The 26,524-nt window shown below is 41.0% G+C and overlaps 1 protein-coding gene across 2 annotated transcripts in view; it reads right to left on the bottom strand.

Annotated features, from left to right (window-relative positions):
- LOC149158982 (retinal-binding protein) overlaps positions 1-26,524 on the bottom strand; it is a 271,407-nt gene that overhangs the window by 61,058 nt on the left and 183,825 nt on the right. For both annotated transcript variants that reach the window (XM_089436385.1, XM_089436384.1), the window contains one exon: positions 878-925. In XM_089436385.1, coding sequence (XP_089292511.1) covers positions 878-925 — 48 coding nt within the window. The remainder of the gene's footprint in view (positions 1-877; positions 926-26,524) is intronic.

Genomic DNA, 26,524 nt, shown 5'->3' with positions numbered 1-26,524 from the left:
AAACTCATTATTGCAATAAAACCAAATAAACAAGTAACACAGTAGAAGGGAACTAACATATATGAGGTCTTTAGGCTGGTGGTTTTGGTTAAATGAATACCCCTAAATAAGTGCCAGACTAGATGATGTTGGATTCTTTAGGTTGAGGAGTGCCAAAAGCAAGATGACACACCCAGTATTGGATCAGGGGTCCAGTTTTGACAGCAAAACGAACCCTCATTCAAGCGCAGATGAAGATGACAGACTTTGCATTCAAGTGCTCATCAAGTATTTTCAGCCAATGATAATTTTGTACATGATGAGAGATGTTGAAAGCCTTTTTTGAGCTCTCATTTAAGTGGGAATGTCGGACAACCAACCAAACTCCAACTTAATGATAGATATAATTTTGATGAATGGACACTTCATGTTACTTTGGTATGTGACCAACTGAGATAATAAATATAATAAAAGGAGTTAGGTGGTTAAACTGCATTAATCAGATGAGAGTGCCAGATATATACAGTGATGATAGATGTTCCATGATCAACTTCAGAGAGTGGTACATTTATTGTGGGTAGCCTACATCGCCTGCCATATATATATTGTTATGAGAGATGTTTCATGATTCATTTGAGAATGGTAGATGCATTGTGGGACCTGGGTAGCCTACATTGGGCTCTGAATGATGTACTGTTACAGCATTCATATTTTTTCCAAGCATATCTGTATCTCTTATTTTATATAAGCATCTTATAAAATTCAACAGATGTTGACAATCTAGGTGCTGATGGAACATTACTGCAAAATTATTGATCAAGGATACCTGAAAGCTGAAACATCAAGGACAACATTGAGGTGGCCTAGACTCTTAGAAGATATTATATGTGGAACTTACACTGCTTTCTCCCGATTGGCTTATTAACTCCAAACAAAATCCTACATCCTGGAAGCAAACATAGGAAAGTTAGTAATATTCTTCCTCTACTCTTCAAGATCATTATTTGGGAAAAAAACATAATAAGCTCTGTAAAAATTTCCACAGCTAGAACATATATGCATATTAAAACCTTGGAGCCAAATAGTGAATTAAGATTTTGGCGTTGGTCTACAACTCAAATTAATCATAAAATGTTAGTAGCTATAAAATAGTTCAGATAAAAACTTTGGAAAGAAAAGTATATTCTTGTTTAATTTCCAGACATTGATTCACAAATCAAGAAAATACCAGAAAGACACAGGAATACTTTCATCCTTTGCAAAAATTACATGGAAGGAGATGGTAATTCATTTCATAAATACAACATGAGCCATTAACAGGTAGTCCTCAATCAGAAGATGTAGATAACGATTAGCAAGATTGCATAAGCTTAAGCCAGAACAGGAAGGCTAAATGGAACAGTACAAAACGCAAATGGCAGCTAACGAAAATGAAGATGCTTTACAATCCCTGAAAATACTAGACTATTAATAATCCATAAGATGCTGAACAAAAAAGCTTAAATAAGGCAGAGACAATGACGGAATGCAAATTCTGAAGATCTATAATCAGATCCAGTTCAAGAGGCAAGAAATATGAGGCACCTCTTTCACTGAAAGAATGAAAACAATAATCTTTAAGGAATCATTAGAAAAGCCCAACCCTGGAACTGATCAAGTGCATCTAAATTTCCATACACACATTAAAGTTCATATGTGGTTTCATTCTCCATATTGAGTGAAATTGCGACCCTTAAGAAATCACCAAGATCTATCATAGAGACACACTCAATCAGAAGATGTAGATAACAATTAGCAAGATTGCATAAGCTTAAGCCAGAACAGGAAGGCTAAATGGAACAGTACAAAACGCAAATGGCAGCTAACGAAAATAAAGATGCTTTACAATCCCTGAAAATACTAGACTATTAATAATCCATAAGATGCTGAACAAAAAAGCTTAAATAAGGCAGAGACAATGACGGAATGCAAATTCTGAAGATCTATAATCAGATCCAGTTCAAGAGGCAAGAAATATGAGGCACCTCTTTCACTGAAAGAATGAAAACAATAATCTTTAAGGAATCATTAGAAAAGCCCAACCCTGGAACTGATCAAGTGCATCTAAATTTCCATACACACATTAAAGTTCATATGTGGTTTCATTCTCCATATTGAGTGAAATTGCGACCCTTAAGAAATCACCAAGATCTATCATAGAGACACAGGAATAAATCTGGAGAAACGGAGTTATTTCATTTTCCAATAGAAAGTCTGTGTAGTTACTATTACCGACCAAAAAGTGGATAACCCATAGGAGAAATTTTTTCTCCTCCTTGAACAGCCATCCAGCCAGCAGCCCTATTCGATTAGCACATAACATGATGCCAGGATCCTCCATTGCTTGCTCTGGTGAGATTTCTCTCTCCCATCCAGCATTCCTTCTTAAAGGTGTTGAAGAATGTAACTAGGTTAGGTCTTCATAATTGTACTTGTAATGAAATGTATTTATCAAAAGAAAGAAAAAGAAATTTTATTATTATATAAATTGAATTATTAAAGCACGGGTTACATGCATGGGTCAATTGTTTTTAGGTCAAGGTCCCCATCGTAAACCTCTAAGGTTTATGCCAAGAGTCCTTGTCCATGTCATATTGTAAAGAACCCTTCTTGGGAATTATTTTTCAAGAAAGAAAATTATTTTATTGTAAAATAAGTCATTTAGGCCTCCTCCACCAAGTTAGCCTCAAAGAAGATCAAGTCGGCCTCAATCAAGGTAATTCGATCTCACAAGAAGCCTATATATTGGAGCAACGCAACTCATTTGGTAGTACATCACACACAAGTTCGAGTTTTAAATGCATGCTCGATTTGTTTGATGTTAAAGATATGTTTGAGCAGGAGAGATTTGAGGCATCATGTGTAATACAAAATCCCTGGGAGGACATCTGGTCGACCTGTGTGTTGATGTCTACTTCCCGAAGTAGGGAAGGTGGCGTTGGTCATAGATCTTTGACCTTGCATTATGCACCTAGTTCCCTGGGTTGATGGTTAGTAAGCCTGATGGTACCTAGAGAGGCTGAAAGCTTTAGTCCATCTTAGTCCCACCCAGATAGATTGTATGGTCAAGAATCTAGTCCATAGTACTGAGTGTACCAGAACTCTTCGTAGTTCATTTTGATATCTGCCATGTACCTCTCTCTCTCTCTCTCTCTCTCTCTCTCTCTCTCTCTATATATATATATATATATATATGAATACCTCCCTAGTTAAGAGGGAGTGTTGAAGAATGTAACTAGGTTCGGTCTTCATAATTGTACTTATAATGAAATGTATTTATCAAAAGAAAGAAAAAGATATTTTATTATTATATAAATTGACTTATTAAAGCATGGGTTACATGCTTGGGTCAATTGTTTTTAGGTCAAGGTCTCCATTGTAGACCTCTAGGGTTTATGTCAAGTGTCCCTGTGCATGTCATATTGTAAAGAACCCTTCTTGGGAATTCTTTGTCAAGAAAGAAAATAATTTTATTGTAAAATAAGTCATTTAGGCCTCCTCCACCGGGTCAGCCTCAATCAAGGTAATTCAATCTCACAAGAATTCTATATATTGGAGCAACTCAACTCATTTGGTAGTACATCACACACAAGTTCAAATTGCAGTAGCTGGGAGTAGAAAAAGTGTGAAATTGAAGAAGGAAGCTGGAATTGAAGTTTTTGGGTCTCTCACTCTCTCTCATGTGCAACAAAATTCTTAAGTTGCATCGAAGCTAGGAAACTGCATCGAAGTTGTGAATCTATTGCGTCAAGGTTAAAGTTGTTAAACTATTGCATCAAGGTCGAAATTGTGAAGCTACTGCATCAAGGTCGAAACTGTGAAGCTACTGCATCAAGGTCGAAGCTGTGAAGCTACTGCATTAAGATCGAAGATGTGAAGCTGTGGCATCAAGGCTGAAGCTGTGAAGCTGTTGCATCAAGGTCGAAGCTGTGAAACTATTGCATCAAGGTCAAATCTATGAAGCTTCTACATCAAGATCAAAGTTGTGAAGTTGCATCAAGGTCGAAGTTCTGGATTGTAGCTACATTTTGAAGGGCTAACACTTACAAGGAGGAAGGGCTGACTTAGTTGAGGAGCAAGGTCTGTTGGTCTAGGATCTTGATCGTCTCACCGTCATATGAATCTACTGAAGGAAGAGTTCTTGACTAGGTTTTCCCCTAGATAGGGGTTTTTCCCTAGTTGTCCACCTACATCCGGTGTCTTCGATCTTCGTGTTATGGTTTTGGTAATTTCTTAATGAACTAAGATAAAAGAAGAACGCGAGAAAGTTAATAAGAACATAAGAATGTCACAAGTAATTATCAACATAAGAAAATATTTTTGCCTTTCTGATTTTCCAACAAAAGGAAGGTGGGCCATCCATCGGTAGATACTTTTGTCATTTTGCAATCATGTGCTTTCACTTAATGTTATGGGCGTACCAATATGGATCAAAACAAAAAATGGATGATTGATTGATCTCTACATATTCTTCTTTGCTCACTTCAATTGGGAGGTTAGTCTTCAACTCTAGTGCAACGGGACCTCTTTTGAGGCCTTAGGGTTTTAGGAAGGGAATTACTAGCAAGGCTTTGATTGAAGTAGTGTGTCCAACATATTCCATACTTACCAATTTCTACCTTTCCCTTATTCATCTCCATTATTTAGGCTGGTGGTCATTGGTCATTGGTATTGGCACTAATCTAGATTGAATCATTATATTATTTGTTTGCAAGTACATCATGAAGGCTACCATGGCTCTGGCAGCAAATGGAAGCATCAGGAAGAATGATGTAAAGTTTGTGGCAAGAGGATTGAGCATAAACTCAGCTAGAGTGATTTGTGTTCAAGAGGGAGAAATTGTACTAACATCTAGAACCGTTCCAGATGACTGGATGAGCTCCTAGTTCAGAGGAAGAAAATAGCTAGAGAGTTTGGAAGGATGCCATGATGGAGGAAATCCATCATGAAGAATGACGTGTGGATATTGTACCTGTAGAAAATTTAGTGGTGACTTCCAAGCAGACCTACAAGATCAAGCATGTGATAGATGGCAACATAGAGAAGTACAAAGTGAGATTGGTGACAAGAGAGTTCTCACAGAAAGAGGGAGAGGGATATGAGGAGACATTTGCTCAAGTTTCCAAGTACAGTTATATCAAAATTATTATTTCTATTGCTTCTATTATGGATTGGAGATTACATCAAATGGATGTAGAGACTATTTTCCTCAGTGGATTGATTGAGGAAAGTGTACTTAGAACAACCTCAGGGCTTTGAGGTACATGAGAAGGATTCTCATGTCTATAGACTAAAGAAAGCTTTGTACGAACCTCAGACATGGTATTCTAGGATTGATAGATATCTAACGAGCCTTGGTTGATCTTATTATTATATGACTTGTTTCTTATGGGAGTAGAAGGATTCACATGATAGAGGGAGCAACAGTGGTAGGAGGATTTGCTTCCATGATAGAGGGAGTGTTGGGTTGTGTTATATTCTTTCCATGACTAGCCAACGTAGTTAATCGGGGGGTTAGAGGGGGGGCAGAGCCCCCCTTCGTTGCGCCGATTGTGGGGGGGGTCACAAGGGGTTTGAGGCATACCCGTAACCCCACTTTGTGGGTCCAGGGCAGCGCCCCAGAAAATTTTGGTTTTGGACCCTATGTTAGGTTGGGCAAACCCACCTATGGTTTTGTGCATGATTTTCGCACATGTTTTTTGAACGCGATGGTTTTCGGTCCATGGTATTGAATGCTTCAGCATGTATAAATAGGTATTATAACATTGAAAGGAACATAATGAAAAATCAAGCTAGTAGTCTCGGTTTTGGGATCCAGGGGGAAAATCTTTGTGTATATGTGTTTTATGTGTTATGCTCTCGCATTGTTTATTTTTTGTGTTTTAAAATTCGTATGCAGGTAATTTCTATACAGGGTTAAAACCTACATTTGGGATCAGAGCAGTTTTGGCTTCAAGGAGACGCCTTTGTTGCTGAGAGGTTTCGCTCGGGCCTGTGGTAGACCCTGTTCAATCGAAGATCTGCGAGGTCGATTCTGGTGGTGAAAGAAGATGGCGAGTAGTGTAAAGATAGAGATCGAGAAATTTAATGGTCAGAGTTTTGAGTTGCGGAAACTCAAGATGGAGGACTTTTGGTGGATAAAGATCAGTGGATCACGGTAGATCCCGGTACTTAACCAATGGGAGTGTCCAATGAAAAATGGAAGAAGTTGGACCGGGAGGCAAAGAGCACAATATGATTGTGTGTCTCAGATTCAGTGTTGCTGAATGTATCAGGGGAAGCTACGGCGAAGGCTTTGTGGGGCAAGTTAGGGACTTTGTACCAATCTAAGTCTCTGGTGAATAAACTATTCCTGCAGAAAAAGTTGTATAACCTGAGGATGAAAGATGGAGACTCTGTGACAGAGCATCTGAACGCATTTAATACTATTGTAACTCAGTTAGCATCTGTTGATATCAAAATTTCAAATGAATATAAGTGCATCAGTTTGTTGTGCTCTCTACCAAAATCGTGGCATAGTCTGGTATTGCAATAGGTAGTAATGCAACTGCCTTGCATTTTGATGAAATAGTCTCATCCTTGCTGACGGAGGAGATGAGACGGAAAAATATGGAGAGCCAAAATGGCGATGCCTTGTCTGTACGAGGGCGGTCCCAGAACAGAAACAAAAATATGTCATCGAGTGGGAGATCTAAATCTCCAGGAAAACCTGTAAAGGTGGTGTGCTGGAAATGCGAAAAGGAAGGGCACTACTAAAGGGACTGTAAATCTAAAGCTCCTGATAAAAGAAAGGGATTTGATGATGCTCTTTCTACAGAAGTGAAAACCACCTCAGATGAAGGTAGGGATGTGTACTTGGTTTCTCAAAGTACACATGTAGATCATGAGGCATGGTTGATTGACTCAAGTGCATCCTTTCACTTCACTCCCCTTAGAGAGTGGTTCTGCGAGTATGAGAAATACGATGGTGGTGATGTCTTCTTAGGGGATGATAGGAAGGCTAGAATCATTGGTCACGGAAAAGTAAAGTTGAAGTTGCAAGGTGGAAGGGTTAGAACCAGTGTTGCAGGAATCGCCCCCCCCCCCCCCCCGGATCCAAAGGCAGAATCGCGGATCGGAGCGAATCGATCCGGAATCCCCAGTGGAAGCGCGGATCCGTTTTTGAGGTGGCGCGATTCCGGGTTAAAAAAACGATTCCTGCCATTTGAGGTTGCGGCCCCCCGGAATCGCGCATCCCTGGACGCAACCTTGACGCAACCTGGACGCAACCTTGACGCAACCTGGACGCAACCTTGACGCAACCTGGACGCAACCTTGACGCAACCTGGACGCAACCTGGACGCAACCCACCAATATGACATCATTCTCATATAGGATTCCTAATACCATATAACTTGAGCATTGTAGCCTGAATATACGGTCTTACTGCTCTGAATACAATGTCAACTCAATGAATATACATTGAAAAAGGGCGGGTTGCGTGGCGCAACCGGAAGCGCAATCATCTACTGAACTGATGGATGCACTTCTATATATTCATATACTGTACCATCATACATAGGGATGCCATACATATTTGTGAGATTGATACACACACACACACATAAATATATACAACTGTTGAAGTTGAGGTCATGCATATACTGCTGTAATTAGAACATAGCAATACCATACTCAAGCTATTTGAGCAGTGATATCCATACATAATGCTAAGTGCATATAAGAATGAAGAAGTCTCTGCTTATAGGTTTATACCCATCATTGCCAATATTGGGAAGCCATACCAATATTGATCTATATGAGAAACGATAACATATATATGACTGAAGCAAGTGACATGTCCATATTGAATTGATGTCATGAACAAATGTCATAATGCAAAGAATCATACTGAAGCATATGCCAATGATCATATGACACTATTGGTAAATCATACCAGGAGCAAGAGCATAGCCATATAACGAACGTCCAATTATTCCAGAGGTGCAGTATCAAATTATCAATACACTGTGAGAGTAGATCTGAGAGACTTCCTTGTAAAGTCTGCAATTCTTGCTAATGTAGTTTGTTGCCCTTACCTTGCTTCAAATCACTGTGATCTTATGTCCAACTATGCTTCCACCTATGCTGATCTACTAGGTATTCAATGTACTGCTGGTGGGGCTTAAGGTTCCTCCTCAAGCCTCCTACAATTCACGGTTTTGCTACAGCAAGGTCTAGGTCTTCATATACATGAAAATATACTTGGTTATAACTGCACTGATCCTCAGGATGACTGTGGCCTGGGTAGAGGACCTTAACTAGGCCTTCACCCCCTCAAAACAGACCCCCCAAGCTGCTGTAGAAACAACCCTTCTTTGTGGCCTAGAGAAGAATGAGAATCTCCTTCGATGACAAGGAACCACCCCCCTTTACCTGTGCTGTTGCTTGAGATGACTGCAGCTAGGGCAGTAGGTCCCTTCTAGGCCTCTTGGCGCTCTCAAATCCTCCTCCTCATACAGCTGTAGCAGCACCTTCCTGCAGCCTTGTAAACAGAGACAAACCCTCCACAAAATAGCACAGAAAAAGCATCAATACTTCTTGACTTGTGGCCTGATCTAGCAAGTGAGATGCTGCCCTAAATAGTCTTGAATTAGCTCTCCAAGCCTCCTTGCTGGCTGCTTCCATTAAATGCTGAAGGAGGACTTTGCAATCATGGTTTGCATTTTCAAATTTGATTTGTGGCCTTCATGAGCAATTGAGCCCAGCTCTGACATATTCCCAAACTTGAATTCTAACAGTCCCTTGCTTGATAGAAACTTGATAACTTTCCTTGTGATTGCATTCCTTCTCTTGCTTGAGCTTGTCCTATGAAATTTTATAGGCATCAAGCAGTATCAAATTGATACTGATGTATGTTTGTAATAGCTAGAATATAGATGATTGTTGTACATACTAGTAACTACAATGGAATCATGGATGCCATATCTATCTTGATTTATGCAAAAATATGCATGTTTTCATGTCTTCTACAATTAATTTGGTATTTGGGATGTTTTTTTTGAGTATAAATGCAAAAAAATATAAAAAAATATATATATATAGCAGACGCTTCCGCGGACGCTTCGCTTCCTAGATTTTTGGAAAATGACGCTTCCGCGCTCCGCGCTTCCGCTTCGCACTTCCGCTTCGCTCCCGCTTCGTGCAACATTGGTTAGAACACTTCCGGGTGTTCTGCATATTCCTGCATTGGCGAGAAATCTAATTTCTGTAAGCAAGCTAGATGATGCAGGTGTAAAAACAGTGTTCGAGAAGGATACCTGCAAAATGGTTCGGGGAGCACTGGTATCGATGCAGGGAGTTCGAATTGGAACCCTGTACACACTGCAAGGTAGCACTGTTATTGATGGGTGCAACAGTTTTGTGGTTCCTGAAAGTGGAGCAAAAAATCTAGTGGTCTCTGGAGAAAAGACCATGTTGTGGCATCAAAGGTTTGGACATATTAGAGAGAAGGGCCTTCGAATACTTCATGGTAAAGGTATGGTAGAAGGTATGAGTAATAGCTGTCTGGATTTAGATTTCTGTGAAAATTGTGTATATGGGAAGCAGAATCGGGTGAGTTTCCCCTCTGGTAGTAAGAAGGCAAAACAGATATTAGAACTTGTGCACAGTGATGTGTTTGGACCTATGAAGGTTCCATCACTAGGTAAGTCTGTGTACTATGTATCATTTATAGATGACTTCTCAAGGAATACATGGATATATTTCCTTAAAGAAGAAATCTGAAGCCTTTGACAGCTCCAAAAAATTTAAGGCTCTCGTGGAAAATCAGACAGAGAAGAAGATAAAGGTGCTAAGGACAGATAACGGTGGAGAGTTTTACAGCAAGGAATTTGAAAAATTATGTAAGAAGCGTGGTATAGCACGACAGAAGACTACTCCATATACACCTCAGCAAAATGGAGTTGCAAAAAGAATGAATAAGACGTTGATGGAAAAAGCGAGAAGCATGCTCAGTGGTGCTAGGTTAGGACAGGAATTCTGGGCAGAGGCGGTGGATACTGCATGTTACCTGGTCAACAGGTCACCTTCATCAGCGTTGGAGGATAAGACTCCACAAGAAGTATCGACTGGTAAGAAACCCTCTCTTTCACATCTGAGGGTATTTGGGTGTGATGGATATATATATGTTCCAATGGAGAAATGAACCAAGTTGGATAGTAAATCTGAAAAGTGCATCTTTATTGGGTTATAAGCTTTGAAACCCATTCACACGAAAGGTTGTGTACAGCCGAAATGTGGTGTTCAAAAAGGTAAAAGATGTTATTAAACATGAACTCTAGCCAAAGGAACCTGAGAAGATAGAGTTTGAGCCTAAAGAGGAAGAATCAGACTCTACAGCAGAGGAGGAATCAGAAGATGAAGAGCCACAAACTCCGGGTGTGAGAAGATCAGTTCGAGAAATAAGGCAACCAGAAAGGTATAGTCCATCTGCTTTCTGTTCAAATTTTGTTTTATCTATCACTGACGATGATCCTAGAACTGTGAAGGAAGCAGTAGATTCAAAGGATGGCAAACTTTGGAAAGAGGCCATGGTTGATGAAATGGCATCTTTGCACAAAAATGAGGCTTGGGATCTGGTGGAGTTGCTAGCTAGAAGGAAACCCATTGGCAGCGAATGGGTGTTCAAGAAGAAGACAAATGCAGAAGGAAAGGTGGAGAAATACAAAGCCCGGTTGGTAGCAAAAAGTTATTCCCAGGTGCCGGGAATTGATTTTGGTGATATTTTTTCTAATGTTGCCAAGGTAACTTCTATTAGATTACTTTTATCTGTTGTTGCTGCTTTTGATTTTGAGGTAGAACAAATGGATGTGAAGACAACATTTCTTCATGGGGAACTGGAAGAGGAAATATACATGAAGCAACCTGAAGGCTTTGCGGTGAAGGGTAAGAAAGAACTGGGATGCAAGTTAAAGAAGTCTCTGTATGGGTTAAAATAGTCACCAAATATGTGGTATCAGAAATTTGATACATTTATACGGGGACTTGGCTTCACTAGAAGCAAAGCAAATCACTGTGTATTTTAAATTAATTGGTGACCGTGTTATTTATCTGGTCTTGTATGTGGATGATATGTTGTTGGTTGGAAATGACAAAGAAATTATCCAGGATTTGAAGACCCAATTGTCCTCCAAATTCGACATGAAAGATCTTGGTACTGCAAACTATATTTTGGGCATGGAAATTAAAAGAGATCAGGCAAAGAAGAAGCTCTGGTTAAAACAGAGGAAGTATGTCGAGACAATACTGCAAAGGTTTAATATGCAGGATTGTTAAGTTATGGTATGTTCTATGCTTATAACAGTTTACTTCCTTTCCTTATTATATTCCATAGATTAGCAATCACATGTACATAAAGTAAAGTGTAGATAGAACATTAAACGATCGACAGAAAACAAGCCAAGACAAGAGACACAAAATGTGGCGGCTAGCCAGGGACAAACTCCACAATGTGTGGGGAAACCCTTTGATCAAATCTTCTTTTATCTTCAATAATTCAGCAGAGAGAAATAGTACAATAAATCTTATTCATATCAGTAGTAGCAAACCCTAGATCAGCAACAACAGCATTATCGGCTTCATCATCAAACTAGGGCAAACGATATCTCACAAACCGACCATCAGATCGGCTTGATTCCACCACCAAAAGTTGCGGTTTCCAGAGGAGGTTCAGATGAACCTACAGCGTAGTTCAGATGAGGAGATCTTCTAGTCCACGCAGGTCAAACTTTACTTCTACAGTTGCAGCTTCAGTTTTAGCAGCTTTCGGCTTCAAACTAGGGCAGTCGATATCTTTCAAACCGTCTGTCAGATTGACTTGATTCCATCACCAAAAGTTGCGGCTTTCAGAGGAGGTTCAAATGAACCTATAGCGTAGTTCATATGAGGAGATCTTCTAGTCCACGCAGGTCAATCTTTATAGTTGCAGCTTCAGTTTCAGCACCTTCCGGCCTCAAACTAGGGTAGTCGATATCTTGCAAACCGTCCGTCGGATTCACTTGATTCCACCACCAAAAGTTGCGGCTTTTAGAGGAGGTTCAGATGAACCTACAGCGTAGTTCAGATGAGGAGATCTTCTAGTCCACGCAGGTCAATCTTTACTTCTGCAATTCAAGCGTCAATTTCAACAGCTTCTGGCTTCACAAGTGTGAGGGAGAGACCCTTTTCTGCGCGGTAGAGAAGAGACTCCTTTCTACGCAATAGAGATGCGACTGTTGGGCTTCTGAGCCTACATGAGTTGCAGGTCGGCTTGATAATAATTTCATAATCAAAATAAATTCATATCTACATGAATACTTATCGGAATCGGATGATCTTTATATCAATCCTACACCTCTCGACGAGAGGAATCTAATAAAAATATTATCAGCCATGAATAAGATGACCCACATGAAGTTTTTCCCTAGCTGCCAATTTTAACACTCCCTCTCAACTAGGGAGAACTTCATCTGCAATCTATCTATCGGTCGTTACTATTCATCCATCAAATGCACTGCCCTGTACACCCTGTTCCTTGCCCTGCTCTGCTCTAGTCTGCCTGTTTTGCTTTGTCTTGTTCTGCCATGTACTAATCTATATTGTTCTGCTCTGTTCTGCTCTGCTCTTGCATTGTTCTGTTCTGCTCTGCTTTTGTCTGAATTATGAAGAAGAAGAAATGATCGAGGATGTATCATACTGACTCAAAGTCAGTCTCAGAGTATGTACCACTGGTCCCAGACCAGTCTCAACCAACCCAAAGTCAGCGTCATAGTGAGTACAACTCCAATGGTCCCAAACCAGTATCATCCTCCACTGACTCAAAGTTAGTCTCAGAGTGCGTACCACTGGTCCCAGACCAGCGTCAACCGACCCAAAGTTAGCTTCAGCTTCATAGTAAGTACCACTCCTACCACTGGTCCCAAACCAGTATCGCAGTCTCAGAGAGTGTACCACTGGTCCCAGACCAGTCTCAACCGACCCGAAGTCAGCGTCATAGTATGTACCACTCTCACTGGTCCCAGACCAGTACTGCACTGACACGAAGTCAGTCTCAGAGTATGTACCACTGGTCCCAGACCAGTCTCAACCGACCCGAAGTCAGTGTCATAGTATGGTACAACTCCTACCACTGGTCCCAGACCAGTATCATTGATCCCAGATCAATGGAGGTCATCCTAGCGTAAGGAGTATGGTAGATACAACGATGCATCCATCGATACTACTATGGTCCCTAACTTCATTTCCCTGCTCATTGATTAGATGAGAGGTACTTTGCATGAGTCCCAGACTGCATGGGTAGGATGCCTCGACAAGAGAACTAATCAATCCTATCCTCACAGGAGAACACATCAATCCTGCTACAATCGCCATGGAAAACACATCAATCCAAGCCGCCACGGAGAACACATCAATCCAGGCCTCGCAGGAGAACACATCAATCCTGTTACAATCGCCATGGAGAACACATCAATCCAGGCCTCACAGGAGAACACATCAATCCTGCTACAATCGCCATGGAGAACACATCAATCTAGGCCTCACAGGAGAACTAATCATCCTGCCACACAGGAGAGCGAATCATCCTGTTCCACAAGAGAGCGAATCATCTTGTACCACAAGAGAGCGAATCATCTTGTTCCAGTGCGCACCACCAAGGGAGGGTGAGTCACCCTGTGGTCGTATGTTGCTCCAGTAAGAACCGCAAGCCCTCAGAGCTCCCAGAGCTCAATGTATGCAACATGCAGGACCCTTGTACAAGGGTTTCTTGACGACTCCAAGTCATTTGGGAAAATCACAGATTAGATCTTTCCTTGGGGCTTTGACAAGGTGTATCGACCTATACATCATCTTAATGCGATGGAGCCTCCTTGCTCATCGACTTACCATATCCCAGATGATGTCTATCTGCTGGAGCAATCGACGAATACGGAATTCCTCAATAATCGAATCCCACCTCTAGTTGTTACAGAGAATCACAGTGGTATGTGTTCAAACAGCTCACTGAAGAGCTTCCCCAACCAGGCAGCTTCATACGAGATCATACTCGTAGATATGTATCTGATCTCGGCGGTGCTTATGGCAACCGACTTCTGCTTCCTGCTCATCCATTATATCGAAGCAGAATCCAAAGAGAAACAACACTAAAAAGTGCTCCAGTGATCCTCCACACTACCTGCCTAATCAGCATTCGAATAATCATGCAGTTTCATATTTCCGGCAGTGTATCTCAATCCATGAGAGATTGTGTCCTGAAGACATCTCAGAAGATTCTTGGCACCAATCTAGTGAGGCTCAACCAAATATGAGCTCACAATGCTAACTGCAAAACATATGTTCGGATAGAGGTTCACCAAGAACATCAATGCGAATGAGTTTTTGAAACTCAGAGGCATTTCCCAAATCTGGTCCAACATCACTACCATATAACTTCTGAAAGTTAAGATCCTCGAGGTAGTCACAGGCTTGCAGTCCACCATACCAAATCTTTTCAGAATCTTCACCACATATTTTCCTTGAGATAGGAAAATTTCCCTTGGCTTCTACCACAATTCAAGTCCTGGTTCTTCATTTCAAATTCAGAAGCCAACTCCCTCTTACATTTGAGAATGAGAGGGTCTGCACCTGTTAGAAAGAGGTCATCCACATACAACACCAATATGAGAAGGCTTGTCATCTTCAACCTTAAGGTAATGGTTAGGATCGGCTTCACTGCTAGTGAATCCCAGCTTCATCAAGTAGCTATCGATCCTCTCATACCATGCTTGGGCTGCTTGCTTCAGCCCATAGACAGCCTTCTTCAACCTGCATACATGAGATTTTCAATCATAAATCTCAAATCCTTCGGGTTGCTCCACGTAGACCTCTTCTTTGATCGAGTCGTGCAAGAATGCAGTCTTGACATCCATCTAATGTAGGTTCCATCCTTGTGAAGTGGCAATGGCTATGATTGAGCAAACGGTCGTATATCTGGCAACAGGTACAAATATCTCATCATAGTCTATACCTTCCTTCTGGGAGAAACCACGAGCAACAAAACGAGCCTTATATTTTTATGTACTTCCATGCTGCATGCTTTATCTTGTAAAGTCATTTGGAAGTAACAACTGTCTTGTCCTGGGGTCTGAGAACAACTTCCCAGACATCATTCTTCATGATAGACTCATATTCTTCGGTAATAACATCCTTCCATACTTGATGCTTGACGGCATCTGAGAATGATGAAGGCTCATTTTGTATGATCGTGTTCATGATGGTCAGGTATCCCTGATACCTATTAGGTTTCTTACTTTCACGAAAGGTTCCTCGGGGTGCAGCATGTCCTTCAACATCATCAAGTAGCCCCCTAAGCCATGAAGGCCTCTTCCTGGAAGAGGAAGGCTCAGGTGGATAAATAGGATCCATTAGTTCTTCCACATCAGGCATTATTACATCATCTACCCATAGAGACAGCTTCCACAATCATACGATGCCACACCATTCTGCTCTGCAATATGTGGTGTAGTAGTCTCCCTCTTAATGCCAACCTCAAGTACACCTGAGTGAACCAACTATAATATATCGGAGGTATTGCTTAAGCTTGAGGGGAATGGTCCCCTTTTGAGCTTTCCTTTGGCACATCCTGGACATACACCTTCTTTCTCTACTCGAAATTCGGGCATTCCTGTCACCATTTGTCTTACACCGAGTAGAGCTTTATAATGAAGGGGGGCAAACCTCCGATGCCAAAGTTTGGACTGAAGAGATGTGTCATAAGACATGACACCTAGCAGACATCCATCGACCTAATATAATGAATCAACACGAAACCCAAGAGTAAAGGCATCTTTAACATTATTTTTCCATATACGTACCTTGCCATCGGTGAAGGTTACCTTGTAGCCTTTGTCTTCCATCACCGAGATGGACACCGGGTTCTTTTCGAGGTCAGGTGCTTTTAATACATCCTGGAATTTCTAGCCTTATTGAATGGTTGTCCTCTTCCTTGATTCCCAGCTCTCCTCTTACCCTTGCTATTGAATTTGTCATTCTTTCGATTGCCATCAGAGGGATTTTGATCATCATCTCGGTGTGAGTCCTTTCTATCAGGGCACTCCCTTGCATAGTGACTTGCTTTATCGCAGATGTAACATTGTCCTTTTCTTCCACCCTTAGGTCCAACCTTTCCTTTTGATTTAGTCCCAGAATTATTTCTTTTCTTAGCATGAGAAGAAAAGGTAGCAAGAGGACCTTTAGGCATGGGCATTTCTTGCTCTTCTACCCTTGTTTCTTCTTGAATGCATCTAGCCATTAATTCCTCAAAACCAGGAATTATATTATTGTTCAGAAGAGTAGTCCTGAACACATACCATTCAGATGGTAATCCTCCAAGAGTCGTGAGTGCCATTTCTCTGTCAATAATAGTCTCCCCGATAAATAGGAGATCGTTCTTGATCTCGGTGATTCTTAAGAAGTATGCTTGCATACTCTCATCTTTACCCTTCTTGATTTCCCTCAGCTTATTTCTAAGAAACAAAACTTGATTTGCATCATTAACTTTAAATAAACTCACCAGTCTATCGTAGATTTCCTTGGAGGTGTCTAGTTCAGAGATGTAGGCCACCAAGCACTTGTCGATAGAGTCCCAGATGATCTTCTTCGCTTTAATTTCTCCGTTCTTCCATTTGTTCCTGGCAGCAGCGGATGCATTTGATGGAGGCTCAAAAATATTGCCTCTCACATGGTCCAACACTCCTTCTAGGATAGCCTTGCCTATTTCTCTTCAGTGATTGCTCTTGCTCTTGCTCGTGCTTTGTCTTCACCTCAGCTCTGATCTCATGTTAAGTTATGGTATGTTCTACGCTTATAACAGTTTACTTCTTTTCCTTATTATATTCCACAGATTAGCAATCACATGTACATAAAGTAAAGTGCAGATAGAATATTAAACGATCGACAGAAAACAAGCCAAGACAAGAGACACAAGATGTGGCGGCTAGCCAAGGACAAACCCCACAATGTGTAGGGAACCCTTTGATCAAATCCTCTTTTATCTTCAATAATTCAGCAAAGAGAAATAGTACAATAAATCTGATTCATATCAGCAGTAGCAAACCCTAGATCAGCAACATCAGCATTAGCGGCTTCATCATCAAACTAGGGCAGACGATATCTCACAAACCGACCATCGGATCGGCTTGATTCCACCACTAAAAGTTGCGGCTTCCAGAGGAGGTTCAGATGAACCTACAGCGTAGTTCGGATGAGGAGATCTTCTAGTCCACACAAGTCAAACTTTACTTCTGCAGTTACAGCTTCAGTTTCGGCAACTTCTGGCTTCAAACTAGGGTAGTCGATATCTTGCAAACCGTCTGTCGGATTGACTTGATTCCACCACCAAAAGTTGCAGCTTTCAGAGGAGGTTCAGGTGAACCTACAGTGCAGTTCAGATGAGGAGATCTTCTAGTCCACGCATGTCAATCTTTACTTCTGCAGCTGCAACTTCAGTTTCAGCAGCTTCCGGCTTCAAACTAGGGCAGTCGATATTTTGCAAACCGTCCGTCGAATTGACTTGATTCCACCACCAAAAGTTGCGGCGTTTAGAAGATGTTCATATGAACCTACAGCGTAGTTCAGATGAGGAGATCTTCTAGTCCACGCAGGTCAATCTTTATTTCTACAATTGCAGCTTCAGTTTCAGCAGCTTCCGGCTTCACATGTGTGAGGAAGAGAACATTTTCTGCGTAGTAGAGAAGAGACTCTTTTCTGCGCAGTAGAGAGAGAGAGAGATTTGATGAGATGAGTGAGTCCAAATGAAGAAAAGTCCTCCTGTATTTATACACAATGTTGGTGTTTGAATAGATGCAACTGTTGGGCTTCTGAGCCTACATGAGTTGTAGGTCGGCTTAATAATAATTCCATAATCAAAATAAATTGATATCTCCATGAATACTTATCGGAATCGAATGATCTTTATATCAATCCTACACCTCTCGACGAGAGGAATCTAATAAAAATATTATCTGCCATGAATAAGATGACCCACATGAAGTTTTTCCCTAGTTGCCAATTTTAACAAGGATAGTAAACCAGTGAAGGTTCCTATTCCTGTAAGTGTGAGGTTATCTACTGAACAGTGTCCCAAGACACAAGAAGAGGAAGAGGACATGTCCCGTGTTCCATATGCAAGTGCAGTCGGTAGCCTGATGTATGCAATGGTCTATACTAGACCAGACATTGCACATGCAGTGGGAGTTTTGAGTAGGTTTATGTCAAAACCAGGGAAGGAGCACTGGACAGCAGTGAAGCGGGTTTTCAGATATTTGCGTGGAACTAGTGATTATGGTTTGTGCTACCAAGGAAGATCAGGATTGGACAGAAAGTTGGATATTCGTGGCTTTGTTGATGCAGACTGGGCTGGAGATATGGATCAGAGAAGATCTACAAGTGGGTATGTGTTTAACCTATTTGGAGATGCAGTCAATTGGATGAGTAAGAAACAATCTGCAGTGGCACTATCAACTACAGAGGCAGAATACATGGCAGCCACTCATGCAAGCAAGGAAGCAGTTTGGTTGCAGAGATTGTGTTCAAGTATGGGGTTAGTATAGGGCAATGTTGCACGAAGCGGGAGCGAAGCAGAAGCGCGAAGCGGAAGCGCGGAGCGCGGAAGCGTCATTTTCCAAAAATCTAGGAAGCGAAGCGTCCACGGAAGCGTCTACTATATATATATATATATATATATATATTTTTTTGCATTTATACTCAAAACAAACATCCCAAATACCAAATTAATTGTAGAAGACATGAAAACATGCATATTTTTGCATAAATCAAGATAGATATGGCATCCATGATTCCATTGTAGTTACTAGTATGTACAACAATCATCTATATTCTAGCTATTACAAACATACATCAAATTTTTAAGCATATTATAAAACATAAAACATTTAAGCATATTATAAAACATAAAACATAGAGCATATTATGATTTATCTAGCAAGTGAGCAACTGTCAACATTTGTCATGTCCAAAATTCAAATAATAATGTTTACAAAATATGTCACTTGGTCACCGCCAAGCCAAAAAGGTTCAAAATTCAAATTCACAAGTCTACAAGTCTAATGAGTAATCTATGACAAAAAGAAGTAGATTGTGAATATATCTACTAATCTCTCCTCCTTCCACCACGAATAGAACGTGATGGCGGGCCTCCACGTGGTGGCAATGAAGAAGATGGTCCCTGTGTAAGTCGTGGCACTGGAACTGATGAAGAAGAACCCCCTGCTGTTGGTGTTGAACCATGGAACCTAGGAACCAAGGGACCAGATGGAGGTGGGGGTGGTGGCATATCAACACGGTCATCATCATCCTAGAATCGCTCAAAAAATTCATGCAAAAAAAAAAAACACTAGTTAACAAAAAAATTAAAAACATGAATTAGAGAAATGCTTTATAAGGGAAAATTGGAAAATTCATACCACAATGGACATACCTGGATAAGAGCATCCTCTAATTGCTCTAGTCGCAACACTCCATCCTCCAAATTGGGCTCCTCTGGATTCTTGTCCCAAGTCAACAAGTCTTTATTAGACTTTGCATCTTCACAGTAATGGGACAACAATCGCAAGTTGTAATGAACATAAACCAAGCTCTCTGCCCGGTCTAAATTCAACCTGTTCCTTTTAACACTGTGGATGAAAGAATAAGAGCTCCAACACCTCTCTGCAGAAGAAGTGTTTACCACCTGTGATAGCACCCGCAATGCCAAACTCTGTAGAAGTGGAGTAGGCCCTCCATGCATGTTCCACCACTCAAGAGCAGAAAAATGCTCTCGATCTTGAATTGCATGCATGCTCCCAAATGGACCAGTGTTGCTCGTATAGTTGCTCACCTGTCTCCGTACCAATGCAGCCTCCTCATTATCAGGGATTAATCTACTCAATGCAGCCATATATTTTTCGTGAACCTCTTTATCTTGGTGTGGTTTTTTCCTGCTTCCCCCCCCAGGTGCTGGTGTTGAAAGCCATGATGGATGATAGTATTTAGGTGTCAAAACATATGCTAATGCATGCAATGGAATATTTAGCATTTCCCATCGGTTTTGCACCTCTTCACGAATATAATTGTACAAGGTGGTATCTCTAGGCTCAACAATGTCTTTAATCTGCCCCAACATGCTATCCATTTGCTCATACACCTCCCCAATTACTGGTCGATCTGAATCTGCAAACTTGATCATGTAATAAATTGGTTTGGTGAATTGCAAAACATATTTAACCTGTGACCAAAAGTAACTGTCAAGAACAGTGTCCTTGACTGCATTAGCACCATCTGTGTCAGTGTTAATTTCATCCCATGTTTCAGCACACACCAGATTAGTTAAAGCTTGTCTCACCCTCACTAGCCGCCTAAAGGTGAGGTAATAACTAGCAAATCTTGTCTTTGCAATTTTAAGCAATTGCAACTTGGAGTAAGTGCCATAGAAGTAGTTTACCCTTGTATGCCCTGTGATGAATTTAATGAGCTGCTTCCCTTTCCTGTAAACCTCAGCAATCCACCCACAATCTTTGTGTTTCACAATATCATGCATCAAAAGGTTCAATGTGTGAACCAGGCACCCAGACCAAAAGATGTGTGGATGAGTACGCTCAATAATTTTTCCTGCTAACTTACAATTTGCTGCATTATCTGTGATCACTTGAACCACATTATTCGGACCAACATCTTTGATTGATTTCAATAGGAGATCTGCAATGTTTTGTGCAGTTGCACTGATGGAGGAGGAGTCATGAGATGCAATAAATACTGCACCACTAGAAGAAACACCAAGAACATTTATCAAATGTTGGTTTCTAATATTTGTCCACCCATCTGATACAATGGATACCCCATAATCCACCCACTCATGTGTAAAACGTGTCAAAGCTCTTTGAACCTTAGCTTTTTCTCTTTCTAATAACACTGTTCTAGCTTTCTCATAGTTGGGGGCCTTGTATCCTTTTGGGGCTTCATTGATGGCCTTTACGGTGGCGTGCGGGTGGCGTGCGCTTCCGGGCAGGGTGTGTGGCGCCACCTCTTGCCCGAATCGCCTTCCGAAGCGCGATTCCGGGGGCAACGCAACCTATATGGCAGGAATCGTTTTTAAAACCAGGAATCGCGCCACCTCAAATTCGGAATCGCGCTTCTTTTGGAGATTCCGCACGGGTCGCGGTTCCGGGTTAGGATGGGGGGGGGGGGGGGGGGGGGGGGGGGCGATTCCTGCAACCCTGGTATAGGGAGCTATAAGGATAGACTGTGCCAGCCAAAGTGCAATTTTCTTGGCAAAGAACCCCACATATCATTCAAAGACAAAGCACATTGATGTTCAATATCACTTTGTCAGGGAAATGATAGAAGACAAAAAGGTGTTGCTAGTAAAGGTGGACACTTTGAAGTTACTGTAGATGCATTGACAAAATCTGTGAGCTCTAAGAAGTTCTATTGGTGTAGAGAGACAATGGGCATTTCAAGGCTGGAAAAATGACTAAGCTCTCTTGTGGCCCCTTGTGGAAAGAAAACAACAAGTGGGAGAATGTTGGGTTGTGTTATATTCTTTCCACAACTAGCCCACGTAGTTAACCGAGGAGTTAGAGGGGGGAGCGGAGCTCCCCTTCGTTGCGCCGATTGTGTAGTGGGGGGGGGGGTCACAAGGGGTTCGAGGCGTACCCGTAACCCCACTTTATGGGGTCCGGGGCAGCGCCCCAAAAAATTTTGGTTTTGAACCCTATGTTAGGTTGGGTGGACCCACCTATGGTTTTGTGCATGATTTTCGCACATGTTTTTTGGACGCGATGGTTTTCAATCCATGTTATTGGATGCTTCGGCATGTAGAAATATGTATTATAGCATTGAAAGGAACATAATGAAAAATCAAGCTAGTAGTCCCGGTTTTGGGATCCAGGGGAAAATCTCTGTGTATATGTGTTTTATGTGTTATGCTCTCGCATTGTTTATTTTTTGTGTTTTAGAATTTGTATGTAGGTAATTTTTGTACAGGGTTAAAACCTACAGGGAGGAGTCAAGCCCTGCTTCAGTATCAGAGGGAGTTGAAGGATCTAGGTTTGATGCATTACTTCCTTGGTCAAGGGAAGCATACTATTGAGATCCTTCAGAGATTTGGGATGATGGACTGCAAGTCCATGGACACTCCCATGGTGACCAATCTAAAGAAATTGAGAGTCTCTTATTCAGATTTGGTGGATCCCATGATGTATAGACAGTCAGGAAAAATGGAAGGACCAGTTGTCCAAATGCATGTCGTGGGATTGAGATTGTCAAACTAGATGCTCAAAGATTGGAGGTCTCTAAGAGCAATATACCTTCTATGAGTGGAACACGCCAAACAACAAATATGCCCCAGTGTCTAGGAAGTAGCAATGGGCAGAGGGCACATCTAAGATTTCAACAACGGGATCTGTTTTAGTGTTAGAGGGAGCACCCAGTCAAGGTGATTGGAAAGTAGTTGTGGTGATGGATCTAGTGAAGGAAGTCAGTTAGGTTATGGTTGAGCCAAGGCATGTGGCACAACATGTGTTGAGGTACCAGCATGGTACAGTTGGATATGGATTGAGATGTGTCTCAAATGATGAAGTACAACCACAGGGACACACATATTCGGATTGGGCAGAGAGTGTAGAAGATAGGAAGAGCACATCAAGGTGTTGTTTCAGTTTGGGTTTTGCTATGACATCTTGGATGAGTAGGAAGCAGACATCTGTCGCACTCAACACTGCAGAGGTTGATTATATTACAGCTAGTTTAATGAATTGTGAAGTAATGTGGCTTCGGAAGCTGCTCATAGGATTGTTTGACCAAGTGTTGTAGACGACCATGATTACAGGTCGAAACACATTGAGATCAAGTATCGAGACATGGTACCAAAGGGAGCAATAAGGCTCTAGTACATTTCTACAGACGAGCAGGTAGTTGACATTCTCATAAAGCCTCTGTCCCAAATGAAGTCTATTTAGTTCAGGGATAAACTTGGAGTGTTTGAGAATGCTTCCCTCGGTTAGAGTGAGTGTTGATGTTGCAAAATCAAGGGCAAATATTCTCCCTAAGTTAAGTGCATTAACCAAGAGCCATGTAATGTGCCTAGGGAGATTGGCTAGAAACCATCAGGGCTCGGAGTGCTCCCCCAATTAGAAGGTCCTAACCATATTGCCAAGGGTTACTTGGCTAGTGGGTAGAGTGAGTGCCCCATAACATTGGGCAAGTGTTTTACCATTCAAGAATCATGTGACGACATGAAGGAATGATAAATTGTCCTAGGGTTTCACTATTGGTCAGGGATATTGACTTGGTTCCAAGTGACGACTTGGATAGTCAATGACCCAAGACTAGTCTTGTGTTTACTCCAATCAAGGGATACCTGACCATATCGCCAAAGGGTATTTGTCTAGTGAGTGACTAGATCCATTTGAAAAGGATATTTGACTAGTGGGTAACTAGATACTTCGGATGACATTGATGTAGGATTCTTTTCACGTCATTCTGGAATTGAACATGAAGTGGGTGGATACATTAACATAGTGGGCTCATTCAATCCTTTCTTGCAATGGAGAAATTTTTCAACAAAGAGGGCATCTGAGGAAGTCAAGGTGAATACCTCCCTAGCTAAGAGGGAGTGTTGATTTTTGGGTAACTGCGGTTACTACTCCCCAGCTACACAAGTCAACCAAATTGAAAGGAAGAAAAATACTATTTATAAGCTCATGTAGGTTCTACATAGTTAGGTCAGCCCAACCATGCTAATGGGTGTGACCCTTGGTCAAAACAAACCTCCTTTGACCAATATGTATACACATTCGATCTCCTCCATTGGGCATCAATCCGGATCACCAAAAATAAAATGTTTTTTTCTGTTCACATGTTAGGCCCCTATCCTACTAGTGTAACCCCTTATTGTTATTAGTACAACCCCATTATTATATTTTTGTACCCATGTAGTCCCCATATTATTACTATTGTGCCCCATAGAAGCCCACTATTGTTATTATTGTGCCCTTACATTATTATTGTTATGTCGGCTCTAATTATATTATGACCCCTTAGACTCCTATATATAGAAAGGCGGTCTTGTCATTTGAATCATCAAAGAATCATTCATTTTGTAACGTAAAGGAGGTTGCCCCCTCGAAGAGGCTGAATTCTAAGGCGTTGATCTATCTTTTCTATCTTTTTGTGAGCTGGTTTCATAACATTTGGTATCAGAACTTTGGATTTTAGGGTTTCGCAGCTCCAAATTAGTCATTGTGGCATTTTCGCTATAACTTTTTTCTGTGACGTTTCAGAAGCAAACAAAAAAACCCATTTGAGACGAAATCGCGCCAAAACTGAGGTCCGAATTTCAGAGCTTTTTGCGCTATATTTGTGGAGATATGATCTGAGGAAGTTGGTCTTTTTGCAGACTCCTAAATTACATTCCAAACAGGTGACCTGGGGAAAATCGTCATAACTTTTGTTTTGAGCATCAGATTGAAATTTCGTAAGAAGTTACAGAAAGAGAACAGACTGTAGTTTCCTGTGTATATTTTTCAGATCCTAAGGTTAACACAGTGACACGTGGCACTTCATACAAGTTCGATCTTCTGAAAAGGTATATAATCAGGTCATCTTAGGAGATTGTTCATAACTCTTTCTTGGAGAATCTAAATTTGATCAGACTGGTGGCATTGGAAAGAGGACGCAGAGGGCTACTGCAAGTCGCAATTTTAGAACTGGAAGAACCAAAATTACAGAGTTATAGTCATTTCAAGATCGAGCTCCTAAAATCAAGAAAAGGCGATATGAGGAAGTTTGATGGCAAGGATCCGGTAAATTGGATACTTCAGATGGAGCAATATTTTGATCTACATGGTGTACCACTGTTACAAAAGGTATGTACTGCATTTTCATATCTAGAACCGGATCAATTTTTATGGTATAAAGGGCTTTGTTCTTGTAAAAAACTTGTTACGTGGTCAAATTTCACAGAGAAAATGATAGCGCATTATGAGGATACAAAGAGCAACACCTTCTTTAGAGCAACACCACAACAATTGGAAAGAGTAAAAGGGCTTTGTTACATAGTGGAAAGTAAAATTATGGCAACAAGGAAGTCTACCCCTCACAACTATAAAGATGGAAGTGTTGTTTCTCCTAGCCTTCCACAACCTATAAGGGTTACACTACAACAATTGGAAGAAAAAAGAGAAAAGGGGCTTTGTTGCAATTGTAATAGAAAATGCACTAAAGGTCATAAGTGTGCTGAGAAGAAATTATTTTACATAAAGTATAAAGAGGAGGAAGAAAAGGATCAAGAAATATCAAAAGAAGAGAATATATGCCAGCACCCAACCCCAGAGAAAGAAGAAATGAATTCGACCATATCTTGTAAAGCATTGGCAAGAATTACCACTCCTCAAACTCTCAAGATAAAAGGACATATCGACAAGAAAATGGTTCCAGAAGTGAAAGATCACATCGAGAAAGAAGTGTTGAAATTTGGTACCGGAGGACAGGTGGTTCCTTAAGGCTTTGATCTTTGGCCTAGGGAAAAGTGTCCAAAAGAATTTAATTTTTCTCCTAAAGTGACTTTATAATTTTTATAAAGTCAAATCTAATTTAAAAGTGACTTTAAGTGATAAAGTTACTAAAGTCTAATTTTAAAGTGACTTTAATAAAGTCAATGTAAAATTAGAAAAGAAAAGTGACTTTGGAAATAAATGACTAAGTGGGTCTTTATTAGAGGGGTGAATTAAAAAATAGAAAGTGAGATTTAAATGAGCATTTAATCTCAACCCTATATCTCAATCTATTTCAGCCATTGGATTTAGGGATTCCCCAAAAGTCACTTAGGGTTAGATTAAAGGAGGAAAAGGAGAAAAAGGTCATTCATTCTTTCATGAGCAAATTGAGAGAAAGAGAGCAAGAGAGCAAGGGAGATTTCTGGACAATGAGGAGAAGGAGGCAGCAGCTTGGCACAAATTCCAAAGCAGTTTTACAGTAGTCCGTACAGCAGTTTTGGAGGAGGCCGTACAGCAGTTTTGAAGGAGGTCATACAGCAATCCATACAGTGTTTTGAAGGAGGTTGTACAGCAGTCCGTATAGCGTTTTGAAGGAGGTTTTACAGCAGTCCGTACAGCAGTTTTGGAGGAGGTCGTACAGCAGTTTTGAAGGAGGCCGTACACCAGTTTTACAGTAGTCCGTACACCAGTTTGGAGGAGGTTGTACAACAGTTTTGGAGAAGGCCATACAGCAGTTTCCAGTTGACTGTGAGGCACGGAAAACGAGATAAGTTGTAAAAGTTTGTTTGTTGATTTTTGCTGAATATTTCTCTCACTATAAAAGCATTTTCCAAAAATAAGAAAGAGCTTTCAAACTAGTTTTCCCCAAGAGTTGTAGGGGGCTTTTCCAGAGTCACATTGACAAAAAATCACTGTGTTTAAATGTGTTAAATGGCTGTTTGTATGTGCTGATATCTATT

This window comes from Pinus tabuliformis, chromosome 5_2 (assembly GCF_031772625.1).
Source record: "Pinus tabuliformis cultivar Carrire ecotype Pingquan chromosome 5_2, CPIR1, whole genome shotgun sequence".
Taxonomy (NCBI): Eukaryota; Viridiplantae; Streptophyta; class Pinopsida; order Pinales; family Pinaceae; genus Pinus; species Pinus tabuliformis.
The sequence above is the reverse complement of the archived record's forward strand: the minus strand, read 5'-3'. Positions and strand labels throughout refer to the sequence as shown.